Source organism: Mustela nivalis (assembly GCF_964662115.1).
Source record: "Mustela nivalis genome assembly, chromosome: 7".
NCBI lineage: Eukaryota > Metazoa > Chordata > Mammalia > Carnivora > Mustelidae > Mustela > Mustela nivalis.
In genome coordinates, this window is record NC_139026.1 from 109,570,648 (window position 1) to 109,589,141 (window position 18,494).

General features: G+C 35.3%; 2 protein-coding genes across 21 annotated transcripts in view; one reads left to right on the forward strand and one right to left on the reverse strand.

Moving 5' to 3' along the window:
* DCP1B (decapping mRNA 1B) overlaps positions 1 to 18,494 on the reverse strand; it is a 54,612-nt gene that overhangs the window by 26,784 nt on the left and 9,334 nt on the right. Inside the window, exon 3 of the mRNA XM_082741049.1 lies at positions 16,632 to 16,759. Within this exon, the coding sequence (XP_082597175.1) occupies positions 16,632 to 16,759 (128 nt within the window). The remainder of the gene's footprint in view (positions 1 to 16,631; positions 16,760 to 18,494) is intronic.
* The window catches only part of CACNA1C (calcium voltage-gated channel subunit alpha1 C), a 737,989-nt gene that overhangs the window by 5,567 nt on the left and 713,928 nt on the right, over positions 1 to 18,494 (forward strand). The gene's annotated exons all lie outside the window — the stretch shown is intronic.

Sequence of the window (18,494 nt, forward strand, 5' to 3'; positions counted from 1 at the left end):
AGGGTAAAGAGAAGTATTGTTCATCTATCTCCTGTGTGTGTTTCTAGGAGCTACCAGGTACCACAACAGCACACAGTAAAAAACAAGAACGTGAAACCTAGATGTACCACGTGGCTAAGGAGTGAAGTTTTACTATACTTGAGGCTTTTCAGAGCCATCTTTAATTGAGAGGATGCCAGTTATTTAGATTAATAGTGTCCTTTAGAGTTTAGATCTTTTCTTTTCAGCATGAATTGAGCATGGACAGAACAAAAGAGTAATTCTGGGTTAAGGTCAGAGTGAAAAGTTTCATCACTCAAGTCACAGCAGATGTGTAACCCTTAATCATATATTAAAACACATTAGCTTTCTGAGCAATGATGCATAATAAATAGATCAATTTTTCAGTTCGAATGGCAAAGGAGACTTAGAGTCAGATTCAGGGACCACATTATAATTTTTAAATTTTGGTGGTCTTTCTTTCTCACTAAAAAGCACAGACTTCTAGCTGGTAAAAAGAATCCTTGGTTCTCTAATGCAACCAACGATGCCCTCAGTAATAGCTTAAGAGCAAGACTGTATAGGTTACCTATTCTAATTGCATATGAAATGTCAAATTCCTTGTCTCCCATTCCATACTGCACATAATTTGAATGAGTTTACTTTAAGGATCTTGTATCACTGGACAGATCCTTAATAGAACATTTTCTTCTTATTCCTGCAAATACTAAGACTCTGCCTAGCACGAATGTCAAGTATTTTTAGCCATATAATTACTTTAAAGATGTTTCTTGACTCTAGAGGGCTTCAGGAGTTCAATAAAATCCCTAAAGTTGTATGCATACAAAATGATGTACATATATAAAAATAGACATGTTTGGAGGTAGGGAAGTACAAAGCATAGACTCCCCTCCCCCAAGGACAATGCCTGTCACATAACAGGCAATTAAAAATTTTGCGGGGGCAGGCAGGAAGGAAATTAATCAGATTCTCAAAGGGATCTGTGACCCAAAGAAGGTTAAGAACTACTATTTGAGGATCAATACACCACTAAACACCTTCGAATGGAAAAATAAACTCTCAATTATCTATGGACAGAGAATGTGACTTTCATTTTCTTAGTAAAAAATTTACAGAGTTCACTTTTAACCTTTCAATTTGCTTTTGTAATAATTGCCTGAACTGATTCCAAGGTTAAGAAAACAGATGATAAAGTCTCAACGTCTTAGAATTCGTTAAGTTGTAAGACCTTTTATTCCTTCACGTGGCCTAAAGTCTAGGAGAGGGCTTAAAAAAGAGACTTCGTATCCTCAGCCATAGTAAGGATGAACAACACAGTTCCACTTCTGTTACTGCTTTGCGTCATTAGCTTGAGAGGTGGAAATCCCTCCCTCTCTTCCTTCCTTCCTTCCTTCCTTCCTTTCAAGTAGGCTTCACGCCCAGTGTGGAGCCCAAACTGGGGCTTGAACCCTGAGGTCAAGACCTGAACTGAGATCAAGAGCTGGACACTTAACCTACTGAGCCATCCAGACACTCTGAGAGGTGGGACTTTCGATCTCTACCATGAAATGGCCAACAGGGAGGAATTTCAGAAACGTGAGCTACTTTTCGGCTCTTTCTCAATTATCCCAAGCATAACATCTTCAAAGCTGAACAAAAACATCAGTCATATATCCATAGAGGACAATTCTAGGATTAATATAAATGATTTGGGAATTACTTTAAGTACATTGTATGTATCTATTTCTTATCTAGATCTGTTCATTTTGGTGGTTATTTGGTGCCACAGAACAAAATATTAAGATGTAGTCCCTTCCCTTTGAAATTTATTACTCATGCCACTGCTTTCTCAATAGCCTAGATAATCAATAATTAACCCATTAGTGGCAGTATAGTGAAAGAGAAAATATTTCATAACATGCATTGTATAGTGAGCAATGTTGTTTCCAAATTATGACCTACCTTTGTTTGCAAATTTGGCTTTCTTACTGCTATTATTTATCATGACTATGCCCAGGTACATTTCAACTGGAGCTTTGGAAAAAATTAAAGCCTACACCTTGCAATATCCTTTCGAGAAGCCATCAAGAAAAATATTATTAATTGCTTACCATATGTTACTTGTTTACTATATATTTTGTTCTAGGAAAAGGACTGCAGGAGAAATGCTAGGGCTTTCCTCTGCCAGAAAATTGACTTCAAAAAAATGATTCTTAAAAGGGAAATGGAAAGTTAATTCTTTTCACTCAGGAAAAAAAGATTACGTTGTACAGGTTTTCACATATTTGGCAAAAAGAAACCTTTCTTCTTTGGTCATGTGGAGAAAGTGGATGGCCCAAGCCAGAGGAAAGGGGTCTTCCCAACAATCTGAAATTCCCAACAATCGGAAAACTAGAAACTCAAATTAAACTATTTCCATCACCTCGAATTACTTAAAACTTTCAATTGAGGTCAAATTATATGAAAGGTTTTGGTATTATTTGTTTAATATCCCGAAGATGTGTTTTAGAATAAGGGCAGTTCTACAACCAGGTCGAGGAAGCCAAGATACAAACTTCAGAAGAGTTAGTATAGCATTCTAATCAACTTAGAAGAAGAGATCAAAATAAGATGAACTGTGGTTAATAAATGCTAGGATAAAACAGAAAGGCCACCCATGAAATTTAAGTATTCATTTATTTAAGATCTTCTTTGATAAGGTTCAATTATTTCTACTTTTAAAAATTGAACAATATTTTATATATGATAAAAGGCACAGAACTTAAAATGTTTTGTTTGATGAACTTTGGCAATAATACACTCCTAGGTAATCAACCACCCAAAACAATACCTAAAACATTGTCATCCTCCTTACCAGACAAAAACTACAGCACTTCCACCACCAACCCAGCAGACGCAATCATTTTCTGCCTTCTATCACCATAGATTGATGTTGCTTGTTCTTAGACTTCATATAAATGGGATCATACAGTAGATGGCTTTTTTTGCTCAAGTTGTTCTTGAAATTCATCCACGTGTTGAACGATTGGTAGTTCATTCCTTTATGTGTGTGTGTGTGTGTGTGTGTATAAAATAATGTCAGCTTTTAAAATTTTGGCCACTCTATTAAGTTATGCGGTATCCTCATAATTTGCATATCCATCCAATATGTGATAAGCATACAAAAAAGTGCGCAACAATTAGTTATGACAAAATGCAGATTAAAACCACAGTGGGATATCACTTCAGAACACCTAGAATAGCTCAAGTTAAAAGGAACAGTGTTAAGTGTTGACAAAGATATGAAGCAATTGGAACTCTTATGCGTTATTGGAAAGAGAATAAATAGGCACACAACTTTAGAAAACTGTTTGGCAGTATCTCTTAAGGCTAAACATCTTTATACTATATATAAAGTGGTTGGCAAAAACGCAAAACAAATAAGTGCATATATCTACCTAAAAACCATGGGCCAGAATCCTCATGGTAACTTTATTCACACTAGTTCACAACTAGAAATAATTCAGAAACCCACCAACAGGAGAATAAGATAATAGATTGCCCTATTCTGATGCACTATTCTGTTGCTACACAGCAACAAAAATGAATAAGCAATTGATACAAACAATAACTTAGAAGTTCCTGATGATTATTATTGAGCATCTCTTTATTGGCTATTTATATACCTTCTTTTGTAAAGTGTTAAATATTTAGCCAAATTTTTAAAAAGATTTATTTATTTATTTGAGAAAGAGAGACAGAGAATGCAAGGGGAGGGGCAGAGGGAAAGGGAGAGAAACAGACTCCACTGAGCACAGAGTCCGATGTGAGGCTTGGTCTAAGGACCTTGAGATCATAACCTGAGCTGAAGTCAAGAGTTGGACACTTAACTGACTCAGCCAGAGCCCCAAATATTTTACTAATTTTTAAACTGGGTTGTTTGTCTCCTATTATTGAGTTTTAAGAGTTACTTATACATTCTGGATATAAGTACTATGTCAGATATATGAAGTGTGAATATTTTTTCCCCATCTGTGGCTTGCCTTTTCATTTTCTAAAAGGTATCTTTAAAAGAAGAGAAGTTTTTGATTTGATGAAAAATTTCCCTTTTGAAGGGGTACAACTTATCATTTTTATTCTTTTATGGTAAATGCTTATAAGAGTCAATTTAAATCTAGTGTTTGGTAATACTTGTTTTTAACCATTTTTGATAGACTGTTATAGATTTAGTTGCTTCCATAAACATGAAAAAGAATTTATTTAACTCTCAATAAAATATCTATAGCATAAACCTTACTGTTCAAGCACATGATTGTGGTTTAACAGAGCCATAAGGCCCTATAGCTCAGGGGTTAAAGCACTGGTCTTGTTTAACAGAGCCACTAGAAATTAGGAACATAACCTGTTTTCAAGTATCAAAATTAAAATACCAACTTTGGCATAGTAAATAAATTTAAATGTTAAATTAGAATGTCTCAATAAAAGTAAAACAATTTGAAGGAAAATTCCATAAAATGTTTTTTAAAACTTAAATTTTTGTAAAGAACTTTCATGTAAGTTTAAATTAACATTTTCCCACATTATATTTCTCTTCCTAGAATTATTACATTTCTCAAGATGAGGATACCTGAATTCTCACAAACTGCACTTTCTAGGAACTTTTAGGTAAATGCTACTACTATCTATATCAAATCAACCTTGAGGAACAGAGGAATGCTTATGTAAGCTGCTGAAATTGTTTAGTATTTCGAGTTTCTATCCAGGAACCACCCAGAGCTTTAAGTTATGTTTATTGTCTGTTTGATAATGCCCTAAAAGAAAAAAGACTGATGAATAGTTGTGAAATTGTTGTTTAGGCTTTATAGGTTGCCTTGAATAAAGCAATCTAATAAAAACACTTTGGTCTCATTGCAAATATTTAATGGGACACACTTAATGCAAGGAATTAAGTGTTGCAGGGGAGTAGGACACTTGGCTTGTAGGAGTTTGCACCCTAATAGAGAAACCAAGACATATAAATATAAGGTAAAATATAAGAACTAGTAAGTGCCTGTTGTATATTTCCAGCTCAGCATTTAGATTATTTTGAACATTTATGTTTATGTATCTGTCTTGTTTGCTAGTGTAGTTTACTCTAGGAGGGAAGGAATGTGTCTTATCCATTTTTGAATTTTCAAAACCCATTAGAATATGAATCAGTATCAAGAGACAAGAGTCCAATAAACACTCACAAAAGTCAAGTTAAGAGTATATGTTGCAGCAAGAAATCACAGCTAGATAGAAAATTATAAAAACATTAGGGAGAGGTCCAGTTTCAGTTGGGTTTTGAAATATGAGAATTTATATGGCAGAGATTAGTCAGGGTGAGAGATTAAAAAGCATGGAAATAAGAAAAGAGTATTCTGGGAAAGCATTTAGTTGTGTTTGGTTAGAAGACAAGTGTTTAAAAGTAATAGTGGACGTGGCTGGACAGGTAAATTGGGACCTGACTATAGCAAGCTGTAAACACGTGTAAAAATGTTTACCTGGTAGGCATTTAAGATTTTGAGCAGGAAAGTAACCTGATCAGACTTAACACTCTAACAAGATAAATCTAATAGTGGTTTTGGATGGAGGGGACAAACCCATTACAAATTATAAAGCTACTGCTATATCATCTTTTTTTTTAGGTTTCTGAGCTTAATTTGCTAGTATCCTGTGTGTGTGTGGTAAAACACAAATAACATGGAAGTTACCATTTTAACCACATTTAAGTGTACAATTCAGTGTATTAAGTACATTCATGATGTGCACCTATCAGTACCATCCATCTCCAGAACTTTTTCATCATCCTGAACTAAACCTCTGTACCCACTGAAAACTAACTCTCCATTCCCTCCTCTCTCCAGCCCCTGGTAGCCACTATTCTACTTTCTGTCACTGTAAATTCAACAATTCTAGGTCCCTCATGTGAGAAGAATCATACAATATTTGTCCTTTTGTGTCTGGTTCGTTTCACTTAGCATAAAATCTTCAAAGTTCATCCATGTTAGAGCATCCATCAGAACTTCATTCTGGTTGAGTACTACTCCAGTGTACGTATATACCACATACTGTTTATCCATTCACACACCACTGAATATTTGGGTTGTTTCCACATTTTGGTTATTGTGAAAAATGTTGCTATAAACATTATTTTGTTGATGATTTCTTTTATTTATGTTAATGTGAGATATCAGTCTATAATTTTCTTTTCTTGTAATGTTTTTGTCTTGTTTTGGTATCAGGATAATGTTGCTCATAAAACAAGCTGGGAAGTATTTCTTCTATGTTCTGGAAGAGATTGTTTAAAATTAGTATTATTTCTTTTTTGAATTTTTGGTAGTATTTACCAGTGAAACCATCTGGACCTAGAGTCTTCTTTGTTAGAAGGTTTTAAGCTACAAAGTTAATTTATTTAATAGATACGGGATTATTTGTGTTATTTACTTCTTTAGTACATTTCGGTGCTTTGTGTTTTTCTAGGAATTAGTCCATTCATTAACTTGTCAAATTGATAGACATGAAGTAGATCACAGTATTTCCCTTATTATTTCTTCAATGTCTGTGGAGACCCTCACTCTTCCATTCTTGATACCGCTCATTTGTGTCTTTCTTTTTTCTACCGCCTTGTTGAGTCTGACTGTGGTTTTACCAGTTTTACTGACTCTTTTCAAAGAACCAGGTTTTTTTGTTTATTTGTTTTTTAAACATTTTATTTATTTATTTGACAGAGAGAGATCACAAGTAGGCAGAGAGGCAGGCAGAGAGAGAGGAGGAAGCAGGCTCTCCACGGAGCAGAGAGCCCGATGCAGGGCTCAATCCCAGGACCCCGGGATCATGACCCGAGCCGAAGGCAGAGGCTTTAGCCCACTAAGCCACCCAGGCGCCCCAAAGAACCAATTTTTATTTCACTGATTTTTTCTTTTATTTTTGGGTTTTTTTGTTATCATTGATTCCTGGGTTTTTATTTGTTTCTTTCTTCTGCTTCCTTTGGGTTTAGTTTGCTTCTCTATTCAAATTTCTTAAAGAGAAAGCATGAAGTATTCATCTGAGAGCTTTCTTCTTTCTTAACGTAGGTATTTGATGCCATAAATTTCCCTCTAAGCCCAACCTCAGATACATCTGATATATTTTCATTTTTATTCAGCTCATTTATTTTCTAATTTGTCTCCCTCCTTGATACATGAGTTACTTAGAAGTGTGTTGTTTAGTTTCCAATCATTTGGGGATGTTCCACGTATTTTTCTATTACTGATTTCTGAGTTCAAATGCTTTGTTGTCAGAGAGTATACTTTGTATGATTTCAATTTCTTCAAAAATTTTAAAGTTTGCTTTATGACACATGATGAAGTTTTTCTTGGGGTATGTTCCACTTGAGAAGAATATACATTCTACTCTTGTTGGATGGAATGTTATGTAAATGTCAATTACATCAAGTGAGTTGACAGTGTGGTTTGTGGTTTGCTGTTTTCTGTCCATTTATTCTATCAAGTATAGAAAGTAGAGTACTGAAGTTTCCAAGTATAATTGCGGGTTTTATTTCTTTTATTTCTATTACTTTTTGTTTCACATTTTTGGAATCTCTGTTATTAAGTGAATACTAATGATTGTTATTTATTTTGGATAAACTAACCTTTTTATCATTATGTCATGTCCTTCTTTATTGCTGGCAGTTTTCTTTGCTCTAGTGTTTACTTTTTCTGATATTAAGAAAGTCACTTCAGCTTTCTTTTTTTTTGTTTTTTGAAGATTATTTATTTATTTAGTTATTTGACAGACAGAGATCACAAGTAGGCAGAGAGGCAGGGGGAGGCAGGCTCCCTGCTGAGCAGAGAGCCCGATGCGGGGCTTGATCCCAGGACCCTGGGATCATGAGCTAAACTGAAGGCAGAGGCTTAACCCACTGAGCCACCCAGGCACCCCCAGCTTTCTTTTAATTAGTATTTTCATGGTATATATTTCTCCATCCTTTTACCTTTAACCTATCTATATCATTACATTTAAAGTGGGTCATGATTTTTTTAATCCAATCTGACAATGTCTTTTAATTGGTATGTTTAGACCATTTACATTTAATGTATCTAATATGGTTAGATTTAGATTACTGTTTTGTTTGTCTTTCCTAAGTTTGGCTCTGCTGTTCTCTCATTTCTTGCCTACTTATGTATTTTTGAAATGTTTTTAATATTCTAATTTATCTATTGGTTTCTATAATCTCTTTGTATTTTCTTTTTTTAGTAGTTGCTCTAGGAATCACAATACCTAACTTTTCACAATCTACTACAGTTTTCATTTTACTACTTCAAGTAAATGTAAAGGCTTTATACCTATACAGGTCCCCTTACCCTTCCTTTTTTATTACAGTTGTCACAGATATCACATTTACATACATTAACTCACCTCCTGACAACATTACAACTTTTGCTTTCAGTAATCCTGTGTATTTTAAACATCTTGAAAGGAGGGATAACAATTATTTTATTTACCTATATTTTTACTGTTTATGTGGCTCTTCCCAAGGCATCCTGCAGTTCCAGCATCCCCTTTGGTATCACTTCCTTTCAGTCTGAAGAACTTCTTTTAGCATTTACTTTAGAGCAGTTTAGCTGATAAAGAATTCTTTGAACTTTTCCTTCTCTGAGGATGTATTTAATTTCACCTTCATTCTTTTTTTTTTTTAAGATTTTATTTTATTTATTTGATAGACAGAGATCACAAGTAGGCAGAGAGGCAGGCAGAGAGAGAGGAGGAAGCAGGCTCCCCATAGAGCAGAGAACCTGATGTGGGGCTCAATCCCAGGACTCTGGGATCATGACCTGGGTCAAAGGCAGAGGCTTTAACCCACTGAGCGACCAGGTGCCCCTCACCTTCATTCTTGAGGAATATTTTCACTGGAAATAGAATTCTAGTTGGCAGTTCTTTTATTTCAGCACTTTGAAATGTTGTCCCACTGTCTTCCAGGCTTTATGGTTTCTGAAGAGAAATCTGTGGTCTTTCAAAACATTGTTCCTCCATATGTATCAATTTCCTCTGATTGCTTTCATGATTTTTTTTTTAAATTTATTTTTGGCAGTTTATGATGTTTAAGAGGCACGGTTTTCTTTGTGTTTATCCAGTTTGGGGTTCATGGAGTTTCTTGATTCCATATATTTGTGTCTCACCAAGTTTGGAAAGTTTTCAGTTATTATTTCTTCAAAAATTTTCTAACCAAGACTTTTTCTCCTTTTGTTGTACTCCAGTGACACAAACTCAGACCTTTTGATATTGTCCTATAGGTTTCTGAGGCCCTGTTTTTGTTTGTTCTGTTTTGTTTTGATCGGTTTCCTCTATATTCTACAGGTTGGATAATTTCTACTGATCTGTCTTTGAATTTGCTGACTTTTCATTCCTTTGTCATCTCTATTCTGCTATTAAGGGTCCAGTGAATACTGTATTATTCAGTTCCAAATTATCCATTTGGTTCTTTTCATACCTACTTCTCTACTGAGAATTTCTCTTTACATTCATTTTAAGAGTATTCAGTTTTACCTTATGGAGCATAGTTATAATAACTGTCTTGAAGCCACTGTTTTATAGTTCCAACACCTAGATCATCTCAGGGTAGTGAATACTGGCTGGGTTTTCCTTGAGAGTTGATCAGATTTTCCTGGTTCTTTGCAAGATTACCAATTTTGGATTACCAAATGTCCCAACATTTTGAGATTCCAGGTACTCTTAAAACTCTCCAAAAGTTGTTTGTTTTGTTTGAGAAGGTGTCCAATTCATTTAGGTTTAGATAGGAAGTTCTCTCTTGCCTTTTATGGAAAACGGTTCCCATGTCAGTTCCATTTCAAAGCTGTGTCTGCCATATATATATATGCCACTTATGATGGTGGTTTATATTTTAGGTGAGTTCTCAAAGACTTTGCTATGTCTGTCTTTGTTACATGTATGTGAACCTCACTGGTGAGATCAGGACTTGTGTCAGTTCATAATCAGAATTAGGAGATCTTATTCAGCTTTCTCCTCTAGAATCTGCCCAACTCTCCAGCTCTTAGGAGCCCCTTTCCCCAGACCTCTGGCTATAAAGTTAAGATGTCTCTGAGTTGGGGTGCCTGGGTGGCTCAGTGGGTTAAGCCACTGCCTTCAGCTCAGGTCATGATCTCAGGGTCCTGGGATCGAGTCCCACATCGGGCTCTCTGCTCAGCAGGGGGCCTGCTTCCCCCTCTCTCTCTGTGATCTCTTCCCTTCCTCTCTCCTACTGTGATCTCTCTCTGTCAAATAAATAAATAAAATCTTTAAAAAAAAAAAAAGATGTCTCTGAGTTTTGGCTTATCAGAGTCAGGCAGTCTGCATAGTTTGGGATGCTCACAGGGTGAAGCAAAAGAAAGATAAAAATATATAATGGGACCCCCCCCCCATCCCACTGCCCCTACAAATCTTTAGACCACAGGGGCAGTGGTTTCCAGTTACTGTGGCAGAAACAGGATGTTTCTTGGGATCTTTAGGTGACTATGTCACAACCATCATTGCCACAGTGGCAGTTCAGCTTTGCACTGCAACTGGCTTCAGGGTAGGGCTAGGAGAGAAAAAAGGAGGAAAGAAGGAGACATTTTCATACTTCGTAGCTTACAGTAGTCCATTTCTCCAATTCCCAAACTAAAAAGAGGGGTTTCTCTTAGTTTTTGTTGTTCTTGTCTTCTGCACCTTGGCCCACTCTTGAGTCTTGAGATAAGAAAAGAATAAAATGCAGAAATTTACCACCATACTGAATGTTCTTCAGATTTTGATTTCCCTTCCCAACAGGCCTGTTGTTTACTTTCAGAATCTTCACTTAGTTGCTTTTTGTATTTAGAACTCTTAGTTCTAAACAATGAGAGAGATGTCTGATAGTGAACTTATATTTTGGCTGGTGCTGGAAGCTTAATCCCTTTTTGTTATAAGGTGTTATGAAATACCTCCAAGTAACAGGTAATGAAAAGCCTGAACTGGAATGAATGTGGGAAGGGAAAGGAGGAGAAAGCAGTAGAACCACTACAATTGTCTCAGAAAGCTTCAGTTAACTTTACTATTACCAAACATGCTAAATTATAATTCATATCAATATTTAGCCTTACAAATAACCTGTTACTACAAATGAGCACTATAGGACTTCAGCCCTGCAGCTAAGGAAGTTATACTTTTGGGGATATACATAAGTTTTACTCTTGAGTTTATTTTTTTACAGAAATAATGCTATACATGCTAGTGCTATATTTCATATGAGCATCATTATAATGTTACTGGGCAACTCTTCAGTATGTGCATAATGGGCTAAAAAAGCACTTGTTAGTTGACTCAGAAACCTAACCACCAATTAAAATGTTGTTTTTATGAATGTTATTCTGCTATCCAATTTTTAAAATTTGATAACTACCAAAATAATACATGTACATAATTTAAAGTCATATACTATTTATATGATTATTTTAATCTGCAGAGCCATATAGTATAATTTTTTCTTTCTTCTACAATATTTTGTATTCCTAGGAATTAAGAATTGACTCCTTTTGTTGTATTTTTCTCTCCCTCTCCCCAATGTTTCTAATGTTTCTATAGCATCACCAAACTTTCTTAACAAGAAACTATAAATGTCCCAACAGACTCAAAGTATTAGTTGTAAAGTTTTTCTTGGACACCCTTCCTGAAGCCCTTTATCCTTATACTTTAATTTAGACTAACTGATCTTCTGTTGCACAGGGGTCATTATGGGATTCCTCTTGATCGTTGTTCTTAGAATTCTTTTACCTCTAATCAGTGTTTGGATCCCGTTTCCTGGATGGCTTATGTATCCATCATAAGAGGCCCAATTATGCTTCAGTAACAGATGACCCCCAAAATCTAAATGACTTTCAGTGATAAAGATTTATTTTTTGTACACATTACATGTCCATCATGGCTCACTTTACCTCTTTGTCATGTTATCTTCATTCTAGGACCCAGGCTGACAGAGCAGCCTCTGCCTAGAACATTACTGGTCATCATAGCAGAAGGAAAAGAGACATGGTGAATTATGAACTAGTTCTTCAAGTATCTAATCAGAATGATACAAACTACTTCTACCCACATTTTACTGGCCAAAGCAATTCACATAGCCATACTTGAGTTCAACCCTCCTGGAGGGTGCATCAGTGGCGGGGGCTGGGGGGCAAATCATGTAGTCAAGTCTGACACAACAGAACAGAGATATATAATCTTCTGCAGGGAAGATTAATACATTATGAATAATAAAGCTATCACAGCATGCCTTCCTCTTTCTTGTTTCTTCCATCTTTTTCATGAAATGCATCCTCCACCCTTGTAGGTTTAGTCTCTTTTTATTCCTTTATTGTCATTTCAACAGTTTTAGGAGAACCACAGGATTGTATTCAATATGCCATGTTTTACCAAAGTCCAGCAATTACTTTAAAAGGGAACTTCTAGGACATTGCCTATTTGAAAGAGGACTGACTGTGATTATCATTTTCATTTAACATAACATATTCCATTGTTTATAACAGTTTTTCCTAGAGCCTACAAATGTCAATAAAGGATTTAAATTCTATTTCTTTCTGAATACAAAACTACCCAATATGGTAAATTTACTTTAAAACTGAGGCAGAGTTTCTAAAATAAGTTTGATCTTAAATATCTTGATTTTGCCTTTTATCACTTCCTCCAAACTCCAGGTTTATGTCTGCAATGAAATCAAGCAGCTTAGAAGAATTTCATCTGACTCCTGTAGCCACAGACAATGGTATATTCAACATGTTGGTCTAACTTTGAAATCTACCTGCCTCTGCTGTCTGTACTATCTTAAATCTTATGATATATTTGGGAAAATACAGCTTATTTAGCTATGCAATGGAAAATACAGGAAATGGTTGCTAAAGGGCTATAACAGAAAAGAAATGGTCAAATTCAGCTTTTCATTATATTAGTTTTTATTTGATATTCTCCTCTCTAATAACTAAAATATAAGAGATTCTCAACTTAAAGAAAAACAAACTTGTTTTTTAAACTTTGGAGTGCGCAATAAAAAGATTAAGTATTTCTTAAAAATTAAATCTTGCTCAAATGTGTCATTCATATGTATTAGTACTTTCACTAGTTGGGCCTGGGCTTTTGAAGTAAGACTTTCTCGGGGTACCTGGGTGGCTCAGTCAATTAAGCATCTGCTTTCAGCTCAGGTCATGATCTCAGGGTCCTGGGATGGAGCCCAGCATGGGAGAGGGAGGGCGCTGCTCAGTGGGGAATCACCTTCTTCCTCTGTCCTTGAACCTCCCCCCGGTCATTCAAGTTCTCTGTCTCTCTCTCTCTCTCTCTCAAATAAATAAAATCTTAAAGAAAATAAAATAAAAAATAAAGTTAGGCTTTCCCAGTTCAAATGCTATTTTCATCTCAAAATTGTCATGGACCCTAATAAATGACTTAAATCTCTTTAATCTCAGTTTCCTCCTTTGTAAAACAAGAATAACAGGATTTCAAGAAAAAGTTACAAGAGTTAAATAACCCATATAAAGCCTTGATGTAGTGGCTGGTGGACAGTAAATGCTTAATAAATATTTGTTGAATAAATGAATTTCTGTCCTTAATTAACATCTACCTTACATATAAGTTTATATAAGTCAAACCCAATTACAACCAAGCTTAAAAACCATAAATCTTTTAATGTAATAAAACCATGTATTTTGTGTTTGGTCAAATTCAAAGTTATTTATTTATTAAACATCCTCTTTTTAATTAAATGAAGAAATTTTAAGATTTTTACTCCTTGATTTTGATCTTCTAAGTTTATCTAATCCAAGACAGGGATAATTGTCTCCCGAGATATAAATTTTTTTTTTAACTTAGTGAATCTAAAACAGTCCATGAGAAAACTCCCCACAAATCTTAAACAACTCTACCTGTTAACATATGGCCTATGACATACCTAGGCCAAGGTGAAATGTCAACACTAGATAGAGAAGTTCTTGATTATATAGGGGTACAGAGTGTTAAAAACCTTTTTTTTTTTTTTTTTTTGGATTTTATTTATTTATTTGACGCAGAGAAAGAGACAGCAAGAGAGGGAACACAAGCACGGGTGGAGGGAGAGGGAGAAGCAGGCTTCCTGCAGAGATGCGGTGCTAGATCCTAGGACCCTGGGATCATGACCTGAGCCAAAGGCAGATGCTTAACTACTGAGTCACACAAGTACTCCTTAAAAACCATTCTTGAATGAAGTTGACTTCTTTGTTCAAAGGATGATCTATATGTTATTAAAGAATATAGGATTATAACATAAAGTAATTGTATTCTCTAGAAACATTTGAGAAGTACCTGAGACTTTGAAAGCAACCTGGGGTAAACACTCCTGTGAACCTTTGATGGCAGAGACTGGAAAGGCTTTTACAAGTAACTAAAACTAAAGACTATGGCTGCAAAGGCAATTAGTACCAGATATTAAGGAGAAAATAAAAAGCAAATAAACCCAGAAAGGCAAATAGATCCATTCCCTTCCATTCTTTGCTCTTCAACTGATTTCATTCCTTTCTTATGGAAATTCATTAGAAATATTTTGTTATGCATCCAGAAGGCTGCTTTCAATTTGCATTCATGTTTAATAGTGCAGAGAACAATACAGATGATGTAGGAAAAAGTGGGGAAAAAAAGCACAGAATTTACAGGTTTCTGTCAGGTCTGTCATCTCATTGAGCCTCACTTTTGTCATATGCAAAATGACAGTGAAAATGTCTGCCCTACAAAGTTGTGATTATGAAATATGGTACAATAAATGAAAATGCCTAGAACAGTGCTGTTCAACAGAAATATAAGGTGAACCACAAATGTGAGCCACACATGGAATTTTAAATAAAAAAAATTAAAAGAAGCAGGTGAAATTAATTTTAATAATATATTTTATTTAATTCAATAGATTCAAAATATTATCATTTCAACAGATAAATCAATATAAAATTATTAATGAGATTTTTTTTAAACATTCTTTTTTGGTACTAAATCTTTGCAAATCAGTGCGTATTGTACACTCACAGCATAGCTCAATTCAGATTGGCCACATGTCCAGTGCTCCGTGGCTACTTGCAGCTGGGGGCTACCATATTAGAGAGCAGAGGCCTGGGGCAGAGGTGAGGTTTTATATGTTTATTACACCTAAACTCTATTTCCTACCAGATAAACTGTGTGGGACTTAGGAAAGGTATTTTTAAAAATCAACCACATTAAAGAAAGTTTGTATTTTTATATTTTTGATACAGTATGTGATATGATATATAATCTGTAATATGGTGATAAGAATTTAAAATAAAATATTATCTATATTGACTAGACCATGTATTTATCCAAAATAAGAACCAAAAATGATTATTATAAGTCACTGATATTCATTTATTTTATATTTATTTTTGTGATTATTTGACACATTCTAATAATCTAAAAAAATAAGTAAACCTGACATATCTACAAACATACAAATAATTCAAATAACTATAAACTATAACTGATTTAACTTCACTCCTAGCAAAGAAATGGAGTAAAAAAACAAAATATTTCCCTATATTACTAAATTTTTCACTTCACAGGACTTACCATTGGTTAAGTCATGTTACAGTTTTAATGGCTTTTTTCTCATAAAAACTTAACTGTAATTCTCTAAATAACAGATGACCACTTATGACAACCTGATTATATATGAATATAATCATAAGTTAAAATGCTACTTTATTTCAAAACAAAACAATTCACTGGAATTAAAGCATTAAATATTATTTGGATTACACTGATTATTAAAATTATACTGAATAGTATATAGTTGCCAAATTCTTGTATCTTGATCTCACAAGCAGGGTGGAAAATGTATGGAAAACACTTCTTAACTGCCAGGTCTTTCTGAAAGTTATGCACAAAGCACAGATCACGGGCAGGCACATATGATTTATTTTTAAGTATGCTCTCATTTTTTCTGTGTATGGAGATGCTCCTGCAGTTCATGTATTTTTCATCAAATTTTCTCTGGGTTGCCCAATAGTCCAACACAAGTGGTCAGACAATCACAAGAATAAAATGGAGAGAGACTACTGAACAGGTGATTGCTACACCTTGTATCAAATCAGACAAGGACCATTTAGTTACCTAATATAACTTCAACATTACAAAGTTTACAAAATTCGTAATGACCAAAACTCTTTGGACTCTGGTTTTTCATTTACTAGGTGTTCAAAAGATGGCAATCTAGAATATGGCCCTCTTTTTCCAATAACCTATCATGATGCTAGGTCAGAGGTGATACATAAGGAAACTGTGCCACTAGCTAAATCATCAATTCTGTGCCTGTAGCACCGCCTATGTGTCTGTCCTTCTGCAGTATCCTGACCAAGAATTTGTCTCATTCAGTCATACTCAGGTTTAAAATCTCTGATGGGTTCATACTACAAACAAGTCTAGCTGCAGAAGACAGGGTTCAAATACTTAAACATCATCCTATTCACATTGTTTTCACTGAAACTTTCGTGAGGTAGGAGCAATTCCCTTAACTGGACTTGCGTATTTCCTAAGTTAACTGATGCTGACACAAACACAAAGACATCTACTGTACAATTTTAAACATTTGGCCAAACGCAGAAATAAAACCACCCAATGCATTAAGAAAGACTCACATCTGGCATTTCTGTAGAGAAGGAAAGGATCCTGGAGCTGGAAATCCAGGTCTTTAGTAATGGGTTCTGTCCTGTTTTCCATGCTCAACCTATTCATAATGGTGAACCCATGCTTTGGAGAAGCAGACCTAAAAATCGCAAGGGGTAGGGATGATATCAAAAGACAAATTATTCCACAGAAGTACACTTCAATAGAACTAATAATCGAATATGCCTCTCAATCTTTTTGTATGTATATACAGCTTTGTGCAGACTGTACACATAAAAACCAATGATTCTTTACTATTGGCTAACAGTACTAATGTACTAATTCATGTACTACTTCATATGTAATATATCCAGTGTGACTGCCCTTGCTGTCCCTTTAGCAAAAGCAAGTCCTACTTATTTAGCTATGTGTATATAGGTATCTTGCTTCCCTCTCTAGGTTGTAAATACGTGCAGAAATATTAACCACTTTAAAAAATTACTGACAGATACTTCTAAAGAATCTTGAGTGCACATCACAACCATACGAAAAAATTTTTCATAGAAAATGTTAGTGTTGGGGCGCCTGGGTGGCTCAGTGGGTTAAGCCACTGCTTTCGGCTCAGGTCATGATCCCAGGGTCCTGGGATCGAGCCCCACGTCGGGCTCTCTGCTCAGTGGGGAGCCTGCTTCCCCCTCTCTCTCTCTGCCTGCCTCTCTGCCTACTTGTGATCTCTGTCTGTCAAATAAATAAAAGATTTTAAAAAAAATGTTAGTGTTGGTTTGAAATTGAAGCTGTAAAATCTCTTAAAAAAATGATGCCCCTCTGGGTCAACGAACCCATGATGAGATACAGTACAATTAAAAGATCATAGAATTTAATTCAAGAAGCAGCTATTTTGTCTTCCTCGTAAAGGAAACAACTTCATAGATAAACTACTATAAAAGTTTTTCCTCCATAACAGTGTGGCATTTAGTGACTTTTTATTTTTCGTTTCAGTGAATAAACCTTCAGTGCCTACTCTCTGTCAGGCAGAACCCAAATTACACAGAGTGTAACTCTAACAACTACATGTGCATTTGTCTACTCTTGGGTGACAGCCATATAGTAATCCAACTGTGCAACTTCTGGTGACAAATGAAACACCAAATGCTTCTACGCTGAAACTGAAGCAAGCAGAATTCATTTATTTACTTTAAACTAGGGCAGCAGGGTAACCAACCCACAGAAATGTTCTGAGCGATAGGAAGAAAAGGTGTTTATGTTTCAGTTTTATTTCAAATTAGCCATTTGATGCTACTAACGAAGTAAAATACAGCTACAGTACTACTACAGAATTTTGAGACCTCCAAAGTTAAACTTGATGGAAGCCAATCCTTGACTAACTTATTTTACAAAAAGGTAAAGCAGTGGTGGGCATATGATCAATATTAGAGTCACGATAATCATTTCAACTTAAATTCCAAGGAAGAAGGAAAGAGTTCTCAAGATCTCTCACACAGAGGGTCCTCTGGAAATGTCAAGTTCAAAAATCACCAGTGGGTGTCTCTATGAACTCTCTATTACAGAAAGCAAGCCATAGCAGGAAATAAAGAAAAAAAATTTTAAATGGGATTAGGCACTTCTATACAGAATCAGAATTTGATTCTTCAGCTATTTCATTATCACAACAGGACCTCACCTCTCTAATGGTATGGTTACTATACCATCTCATAATTTATAAAATAGGCTCGGGGATGAATGTGCCAGTTCCTCCAAAGCAATATCCATAACAGAAGTCAAAATATTATCACCAGCAGCCCCATTACCTGTACTAAAAACTCCCCTCTGACTTTTTTTGTTTTTAAGATTTTATTTATTTATCAGAGAGAGAGAGGGGGAGAGAGCGAGCACAG